The following is a 9,700-nucleotide window of genomic DNA, read 5'->3' on the forward strand; positions in this document are numbered from 1 at the left end:
AAATGACTTTGGAATTACTGTTAAATTCTTTTCTGTTTTATTTTCAGTAAAATATGAAAGAATCAAATTCTTGGTAATTGCATTGAAGAGTTCTGTAGAAGTCTATGCATGGGCACCAAAGCCATACCACAAATTTATGGCCTTTAAGGTAACAGTATATTTCAGCCATATTTAAGATTTTAACCTATCCACTTGTATCCCTTTTACAAAGATGTTCTGACACTTTATCATGGCAGTATTGCAAGTTCTTTGGTAAATCTGTAATGAACTTTGTAGAATATTTTAGTTTAGGAGCTCATTAGTTCTAAAAACCAGTATACGTATAATCTTGAATGGAAATTGAATGTAAACTAGCAGTCAGCAGACTCAAAATGACACAATAACACAACCATTTGTTTCCTCTCTCTATAAATAAAGCATGAGACAGAGAGAAGTGAACTCAAGTCTAAAAATCTTCATGTGAGCAAAGTTAGTCATTAAGTGATATTAAGTGATATTGTTACTTTTTGCGTGCTTCAAGAATGAAGTTAGCTGACTGGTATCATTACTAAACTCATTTGTGGACAATTAGTTATTGCCAATTGTGCAATTTGAAGTAAACAGTAAAGGAATTTTAAATTGCCCTGAACTATGGGGAAAACAAATCGTACCAAAAAACAAACCAACTGAAGTAACACATCCCCTCACCTTCCCCTAGCAGCTTATAATATTATGTGGTTGAAATGATACAGGGTGTAGAGTAATCTGTCCTTGTCCTTGGAAGACATGTTAGCTTGGCTGGAGGCCAGAGGCACACTGAAGGAATAAACCCACAAAATCCGCATTAGAGTATGCTTTTTATGAAACCCAGTGAGGGTTCTCAGCACTGAAAAAAGTCTCACTCCTCACTGATTCTTGTCTTGCAGTCATTTGGAGAATTGGTACATAAGCCATTGCTGGTGGATCTAACTGTAGAAGAGGGTCAGAGGCTAAAAGTGATCTATGGTTCCTGCGCTGGCTTCCATGCTGTTGATGTGGATTCAGGATCGGTCTATGATATTTATCTACCAACACATGTAAGACTTATTCCTGGGGTGGGAGTTTCTTCTTTGTTTCTGGCTCCCACCATTCCCTTCCCCCAGTTCACAGGCTGCCCCTGTGAACTACCACCAGCTGCCTGCAGTGGTAAATGAGGTGGGGCAGGGGGGTCCAAACTGGTAGGGCCATCTGAACATATGAGCTTCTCCAACTCACTGTCTATCTCATCTTTCGGACTGGTATATCTCACTGGCTGGGAGCTGCTCAGTCAAGTCTGCAGTGGGCCAACATAATAGCTTAATGGCAAAGTGCACTGGAAATGCTCAGCAGGGGCTGCAGGAAGGTGACAGTACAAATGCTATGACAGCCAGCTGATGGGATTTGATAGGCTTGGCAAAGGCCTGGTTCCCTTTCTGTCAATGGGGAAAAATGGGCAGTTGAAAAGAGCAGTTCTTCACACCTCTTTTTAGATATCTGCCTTAGAGTGAGAGGATTTGTGCCTGAAAAGTGCCCATTTCTCCTCGTTGACTCTGTGTAGGATGTCTAGCTCAGAGGGAGCAGAGTGCTAGCACCCCCAAAGTGAGTGAATCCCTGCTTTGCTACCTGCCAAAATAACAGGTCATCCAGTCCTTTCTGCCAGAGCAGGCTCCGTGGCATTAAAAAAAAAGTCACTTTTTTTCTGTTTCTGTAGATCCAGAGTAGTATCCAACCTCATGCAATCATAATTCTCCCCAACACGGATGGAATGGAGCTGCTGGTTTGTTATGAGGATGAAGGAGTTTATGTTAACACATATGGAAGGATCACCAAAGATGTGGTTCTGCAGTGGGGAGAAATGCCAACATCTGTTGGTAAGTGCCCCGGGAGAATCAATATAACACGCGATTAGGGAGTACGAGTGTGTGCACATAGGCAGAAGGGAAATGCATCAGCTTTGATTTCAGGTTTGGAAGCAATGATGCTATAATATTCCTGGAAAACACCTCTGCAAAGTGAAGAGTAATCATATGGATTGTTTTCTGCTGAGTTTTGAAGAATAAAATCCACACAAACGTGTTGTGGAAGCCATGAATGAACAAGCTCATTTAGTAAACAACAGGGTTCTGTGGGCTGCTACAAAATTTTTTTCTAGTCAGCAACAAAATTATGAAAACCCTTCAGTATAAAGGCATGTAAGGCGGCAGACGAGTAGAGTATTATTGTGGGTAATTCTTTGTTGCGAGCACTTTAATGCAATTTAATGCATTTATTGTAATTTGCCTTGAGATTGCTTTTTTAGTATTTTAGATTGCCCGAACACAATAATATAACATATTCAGTTTAAAATAGGTAGTTTTGAGAGCAGGAACAATGAAGCGGGTGTGATGTGTTATGGACACTAGTATGTGCTAAGATCCCTGGCTGGCAGAGATGCTCTTGCCTTTGTGCTGCGCCATTTCAGTGCTGAAGCTTCGTTTTGTCGTGCGAACACACTGAGTTTACTTGCTTTGGATGGGATCCATTAGGAGGGAACTCCTGATAACTGCTAGAGCAATGCAAACAATAATAAAGGAGGAAATTTAAAGAGGTTTCATGCATAGCATGTTCACTCCTGACTAGCTCTTCTGAAAGCAAGTGGATTTATGAATTGGCAAATTGTAGAGCCCAAAACCTCAGTCTCTGGGGACGGAAATGCCTGTAAAGTAAATGGCTCTGAGACAGTTGGCACCATCTGAGATCCCATCTGACAATTTTAAGAAACTATTTAAACCAGTTACCACAGAGGACGTATTTAAAAATAAATAAATTTCCAGTGTGGTAATATGTTGGATGCCATATGTGTACTTTATACAGTAGTAAATAATTTGATTTAATTTCATTGAAAACTATTATTAAAAAATGTAAAAAGGAGAATACTGCTAAATTATTATTTTTCAAAAATTATCATTACTAAGATTAATTGATTTTCGTTTTATTTTTCTATTAAAAATGAATGTAAATCAGAGGCAACAGCTTACTCCTCATGAAATTCCCATATGTTATCTTTGGCAGAGTTCCTAAGATGATCTGTCAAATTGCTTATTTAGTATACCTTTTCAGAATACTAGAGCCTTTCGCTGTTATTTGACTATTACTGCTATCCAGAACAGATTATTTTCCTCCTGCTGGTACTAATCTGTTTAGCCTAGTGACACTGTAAGGAAAAGGATTTGAGTTTTGCTTTGTCTATGTGCAGAGAAGAGTAGTATGACAAATAATATTATTTCCACCAAGAGAGCTAATATAAACCTCTTTAAAAAATATACAGACTATTTTTCAGTCCAACAATTTCTCAAGAAGGAATCAGTTTTTTGAAGTATTACTCCTATTAAAGGATGTTGGGTTTTTTTTCTAGTTTTCTCTTCCTCTCTCTGCCTTCTCTGTTTTTGCTGACAAACTCCTTCAGAGAGGGGAAATAACCACATAAGATGCAGAATGGATGCTGGGAACATTCCTGAGGGGGTAGAGTTATTCTATTTACGCCTTGGGTACTGTTTTTCCCTTGTTTTGAACACTCAATTAAGCCTATCCATTTGACAAACTTGGGAGAAAAGGTCTGTGCAAAACTTGGTGCTCCTTCCCTTTAATTGAAGGTTTCAAAGTTCCCGTTACGTTGTGAATGCTCAGGCAAGAACATGGAAAACACATGGGAAATAATAATTTAATAAGAAAAAGACGGGAATCTTTAGACATTGTGAAGATAACTTAAGACAAAAATAGCACTCTGAACGTGTGTATAGTTATAAGATTGTACGTGCAGGTCATTTGTAACCAAGCTTGCATAGAGTCCTTGGCTTTTTTGATCACTCCGTGTTGCCCTCTGCCTATAGTAATTGGCTGCATGTTGTGTTTTGTTTTCAAAGCATACATTCGATCTAATCAGATAATGGGCTGGGGAGAAAAAGCTATTGAGATACGATCAGTGGAAACTGGACACTTGGACGGCGTGTTCATGCACAAAAGGGCACAAAGACTCAAGTTCTTATGCGAACGCAATGACAAGGTACCGTTCCCCACCCTGGTTTCTTGCCCGGATTGTAAATGTGTACTTCGGTCGAGTGCTGCAACTGCACTGTAGATATCGTGGACAGCAAAAGGCAAATTAAAACCTCTGCTGTCTCAGCCGGGAGGCTCGTCATGTCATGGCTCYGTTGCTTGAACTTCTGAATATCTTTTCTTGGCAGGTTTTCTTCGCCTCSGTGCGGTCGGGTGGCAGCAGCCAAGTGTATTTCATGACCCTGGGCAGGACTTCTCTTCTGAGCTGGTAGAGCGGTGGGCTTTGACAAGGAGTGGCTGACATCCAGAGTCGGAGATCTTCATAACTCGGAATTATTTTCAACTGGAGTACAGACCTGCACTAAGGCAGCGCTCTGTGTCAATGTGTGTGCAGGCATCACTGGTGTTAGGTTTCTTTTCGTTTTCCACTGAGGCTGCAACGCAGCTGGTGCTGTAAAGATACTGCCATCAGGTGCTACAATGTCTTTGAGATTTGGGATCACACTAGAAAGCTACAGGTCTTTTTTTCCCTTCAGCTCCAGGATTCCTAGGCTTTGAAGGACTCTGTTTGTTAGCGTTAAAACAGAGGGGGGAAAAAAAAGGAGGGAAAAAAAAAATAAGACTTACCATGACCATGCTGTTGAATGGACAGGAGGCAGGCAAGAGAAGGTGACAAGTGGTATTGAGAGTCAGACTTGCTGAAACAGAGGGCAGATCTAGTCTAGTAATGTTAACAATGTATTTAATTGACATTTCTTTTTTGTAATGTGACAATATGTGGACAAAGAGGAAGGTGCAGGTTTTAAGAAGTTAATATTTATAAAATGTGAAAGACACAGTGACTAGGATAACTTCTTGGGGACAGGGAGGGTGGGAAGGGGTCGGGGTGGAATTCTTGTTTTCTTTTGTTTCTGCAGTTTTATTTTGGCCTGGCCAATAACTTTAGTCTTTTTCTGTGTACCAGGTATTGCCTGAAACATGTGCAGATGATAAAAAAAAAAAAAAAAAAAAAAAAAAAAAATTCATTTTCTATAATGATTCTGTGTTAGGCCAGATCTTGGTTATGTCACAGTATTAGCACTGCCTCAGTTAAAGGTTTAATTTTTGTTTAAACCTAGAAGTGCAACAACAGTTTTACCACAGTCTGCACTGGCAGAATTAAAAAAAAAAAGAAATAAAATCCAAACTACGTATGTTTATTTTTTGTGCCTACCTCATTGTTTTTAATGCATAAAATAAAAGAGGTGGTTTAGTTTATAAGTTTTTAGATGAAAACCATTAATGTCTAATTTAATCTTAATACCAAAACTACCAGATTGAAAGGTTTCTGACTGTTATTGTGTAGCAAGTTTCAGCAGGAGGCGAGAGTGGTCCATTGGGGCAATAGTGGTAGCGTTATGGCAGTGAGACACTGATAAATGTAATTTGCTTACTAAATTTGGAAAGCAAGCATTTTTTTAAAAAACAGTTTCATCCTTAATAGAGGTCTGAGTTTAGCCTAAAACCAGAGGTTTCACTCTTCTAATGTGGGCTTAGTAACAGGCAGGTAAAAATAACTAGGCTAGTTCTGTAAACTGTTAAATGTTTTAGGCAGCGTTTTGGGATGGTGATGTTTTTCTTTTTTAAGAATGCAATGCACTAAAACTCTTTTAAGAATGTAGTTAATACCGCTTATTCATAAAAACAGCATATACCTGTGTTTAGATGTAAGATCCCAGCTCTGGCTTTTTTCTTTCTTTTTTTTTTTTTAATTTTATGAATAAGTTCTGACATTTGTAATAAATGTCTTCAGAGTAATAATTTGTTTAATGGCTACATGTTCATTACTTGAGAAACCTTGAGTGTATAGTAATCCGTTGGTGGTGTAATAATGCACAGTGTCATGATTCAGCCATTTTTTAATTTTTATTTTGACTCTTTTTTTTGGACTCTTTTGGTGGGGTACTTTGTTGACAGCTGCCTTAAGCTGTTCATTCAGTGAACAGGCTCTCGGTGTTTCCTGGACTTTGTCTTCTGCTGCGGTTTAACTTTTCTTCCACGGCGTGACAGGTAGGGCTTTGTAAGCACACGTTCTCCAGGTCAGCCTCGCTGTTCAGGCGAGCGGCCAAGGGCACGGCCCGTGCAAAGCTGAGGCTCAGCAAGCCCATCTCGCGGCTTCAGATCTGCTGTACGTTCCTCAACTCCCCATCAGCGTTTTTGCTGAAGACTCTCCTTTGACCATCACGAACGATTTGAAAGTGAGTGTAGACGCGTGCCACACGCGCATGTACACACACACACATGCACCCCCTCATACACACACCAAAAGATTTAAAACTCAATAAGGCCTTACATTTGCTGGCAGAGGAATTCCTAGATTTTTTTTTTCCTTTTAACCGTGTGACTTTTGGATAGCGTCGAAGGTGAAGGATGTGTTCTTCTCAGGCCTGGTTAATCAGCCAGAAGAACGCTCAATCTTTTGTACTATAATGAATTAAAGGGGACTTAGAAAAACAACGTGATCATAGACGTGGGTGGAATCACACAGTGGCCCTGTAGTATAGTTTACTGAAACCGATTTGATCAAACATCAGTCTGCGTGGTTTAATTCTTCCAGCGCTATGTGGTCCAAATTAATCTGGTCCTTAAAAATTGATGCTCTTCACGCAGAGGAAGCTGTTGCAATACTGTAGGGATTCCCAGGTGACGGACTYGTGCTGTCGAAGCTTTGAGCCCCCCGGGGGGAACCTCCTCCGGGGTGGCTGCTCGCAGGGCGGCTTTTGCCTCCGCGGAAGTGCCAACATGGCAAGGTAAAAACAGTGTTAAGCAACCACTACGCAAGCAAACATTGAACTCTTTGAACAGTGCTTTTGTAAGCAAAGAAGAAAAGAAAAGCTCCTAGATTTAGTTTTAAGCTTTAATAAGTAATAATTTTCTGTATCTTTAAGTCAAAGTAACCCTAACTTGTATGACTGCAGTGTTTTTATTTTTTATCTTATGCACATGTTATGTTGGAGAAAATGTTTACAAAAATGGTTTTGTTACACTAATGTGCATCACATATTTATGGTTTATTTGAAAGTGATTTTTGTGGGTTTTTTAGTTTTTCATAGTAGTAGTAGTACACTTTTTGTGATTTATAACCCCCAACTCTGCTGATTATAAAGATGCTAAACAATAATACAAAATGACAAACTGCATTAAAATTACTAATCGTAGAGCTGCAAAGCAGACTGGTGACAAGTAAAACACTCAGCCTTTTTTTTGCAGTGCTATCTAACTTGTCTTCTGTGTATTATGGAAATTACTGTTTTTTCCCCGTTTTTCCTTAAATAAAGTCAAAATGACACCTATTGTATGTGGAAAGTATTTTGAATATCTTCTGACTGCAGAAATCAAGCTGCATGTTGCCTAGTTGCATGTATGGTAAGAACAAAAGCCTTGTTGTCAAATCTCATGATGTTACAGAGAATTTGACAATAAACACAGGCTTTTGAGGGCTTTTTTGTTCTTTTTTTTTTCTTCCATAAAGCCCTGGCTGTGGGGGTCTTTTGAGAATTGCAATTTTACTTTAAAAAAAAAACAGAAAAAGTAAGTGAAAAGCTGGGAAACTTTTTCAGCCCAGTGGTTTAGAAACAAGAAGCTGCGTAAAGGAGAACCTGGATGTGTTGTGAATATCGTCCCCCACCACATCACTTTGAGATGCGTGATTTTGAGCAGCTAGGATTAYTTACGGCTGTGAGAGTGTGATGAAGTCTTGAGCCTGAGTTTTGCCAGGTGTAATAGCACAGCTCCGTGAAAATCAAGACCTTCCAAGTAATAAGCCTTGATTACCGAGCAAGTTTGATATAAAGSAGCTGTTTGCACTGTCTGGATTTCTGTGGGCCTCTGCACATGTTTTTCCACCATGCACTGCRTCTGTTTTCTTAAGTGGAGATAAGCAGTAGACATTTCCTTCTGAATAGGCTGGTCCCTCTGCTAGGAGAAGAGGAAGTATGTGTTCCTGGCCCCTTGGCTTTCCTCTCATTTTCATCTGCAGAAGGCAAAGAGGTGTGTTGCAATTTGAAAAATGCTTCAGTGTTTTCACTTGCTTCCTATAGACAAAGGTATCTGAAATCCTTGAGCCCCACAGCTTTCCGCTTCTGCAAGTACTAGATACCGAGGGCGACTGAGCTTTAAAAGTGAGCGGGACAACAAACGGCGAGTGTTGGCTCCGGTCCAGTTGCTGCTCCGGACCTGGTGGTTTTCTTCAGTCGCTCTCAACCTTTCGAAGACTTCCCTGAAGCGGGACGCACTGAGCGCAGTCGAACGCCGTTGCCACCCGCGGAGGCGAGTGTGAGACGTTGCTCTTTGTGGGCGGAAGCGACTGTGTGTAACTGAAACCAGCCATCACGGTGGTAAGTTCGTGGTGCCAGCCTCCCGGCGGGGGTTAACAGAGGCGACCGAGAATGTGGGAAATCTTGACGCTTCTTTGAAGAAAGACACAATTAGCAACGATTCCCAAGAAGGAAATAAAAGTTACAAAATCTGGAACTGCGGAGCAGGTATCCTCCGTGGGACTTGCGTAGATAGTGCTGATGAGACAGGCCCAAAGAAGTATCTYCTGAGGGGAGGAGGGACATACATAGAGCAGTAGAGAGTGCACGTTTTAAACTAACAACTGCCATAGTCAACCAGAGAAAAATGATCAAACGCCAAAGGGACCGCTTGGAAAAAATTTTACAAAGCTTATAGAAATGCAAGTTAAATATTAGTGCTGAAAAGTAAAGAACACTTAAACAGGAGCCTGGACTCATCTGTAAATCAGAAAAGATGCAAGAAGCAGCCCTGTTCTAGGGGGTTGCTTTGCTGAAAGGCACATGCTACAGAAATAGGATTGGATAGGAATTTATGTGGAGGGGAGTCTACCTTAGTGGATGGCTGTTTTGTGCAGAGAGCTCATTAGTTCTTCAGGTTGTATTTATACGCTTGGATGAAGACTGTCACATTGCTAGAAAAAAAAAAAAAAAAAAAAAAGTTGCAGAAGAACTTCAAATGAAAGAAGAGAGCCTGTGTCAGAGAGAGGACCAAGATCTGCGCGTTGGACACGGGGCTTTGCCGTATCGGAACGGCCGAAGGCAGCGGGGCTGCTGAGAGTCATGGTGCAAACGCCCTGCCACCGCCTCGCTGGGAGCCGAGGCGTCTGTCTCGGTCACTGTGGATAGTTCCTCCAACGTGGTGGAGCCCACGTGCTGTGCCCATCACACAGGCACACTCCCAACATCACCGAAAAAAAGCCCAGCACTGAATTCTGGCTGTGCTGCACGGTATTAGAGCATTCCATAAACGCTCGGCATTGCTGGCCTGTTTTACTTGCCGCCAGCTTCTACTTGGCCCTTACATCACCAGTACTCCAGCGGGGTAGCAATCGTGGGAACCTAACTGCGYGAAGACTTGCTCTGCCCTAGGAGGAACGTGCCTCGTGGCCGGGATTTCAGCTGCGCCTAGTGGGGGTCCCCTGCCTGCTGGGACGCTTTGGTGCACGTAAAGGATGCAAGTTCGGAAAGCTGTGTCTGCAGAGCAGCTGTAAAAACCGGAGCTGCAGCTCTGTTCCAGTCTGCGCAGATTTATCATTGAGCTCCAGCACCCACATATGGGCCTATCACTTCCCTGTTAAAGCAGGGAAGGTTTGGAAACAACTGCCTTTTTT

General features: G+C 41.4%; 1 protein-coding gene across 1 annotated transcript in view; it reads left to right on the forward strand.

Annotated features, from left to right (window-relative positions):
* MAP4K4 (mitogen-activated protein kinase kinase kinase kinase 4) overlaps window positions 1–7,364 on the forward strand; it is a gene marked incomplete at its 5' end in the record, with an annotated part of 164,309 nt that extends 156,945 nt beyond the window's left edge. The window contains 5 exons of the mRNA XM_085321502.1: window positions 48–148; window positions 906–1,055; window positions 1,709–1,868; window positions 3,900–4,039; window positions 4,221–7,364. Of these exons, the coding sequence (XP_085177628.1) occupies window positions 48–148; window positions 906–1,055; window positions 1,709–1,868; window positions 3,900–4,039; window positions 4,221–4,304 (635 nt within the window). The remainder of the gene's footprint in view (window positions 1–47; window positions 149–905; window positions 1,056–1,708; window positions 1,869–3,899; window positions 4,040–4,220) is intronic.
* Between the last annotated feature and the right edge of the window lie 2,336 nt (window positions 7,365–9,700).

Source organism: Rhea americana, unplaced genomic scaffold, assembly GCF_003343005.1.
Source record: "Rhea americana isolate MKP2758 unplaced genomic scaffold, rheAme1 scaffold_7, whole genome shotgun sequence".
Classification (NCBI taxonomy): Eukaryota; Metazoa; Chordata; class Aves; order Rheiformes; family Rheidae; genus Rhea; species Rhea americana.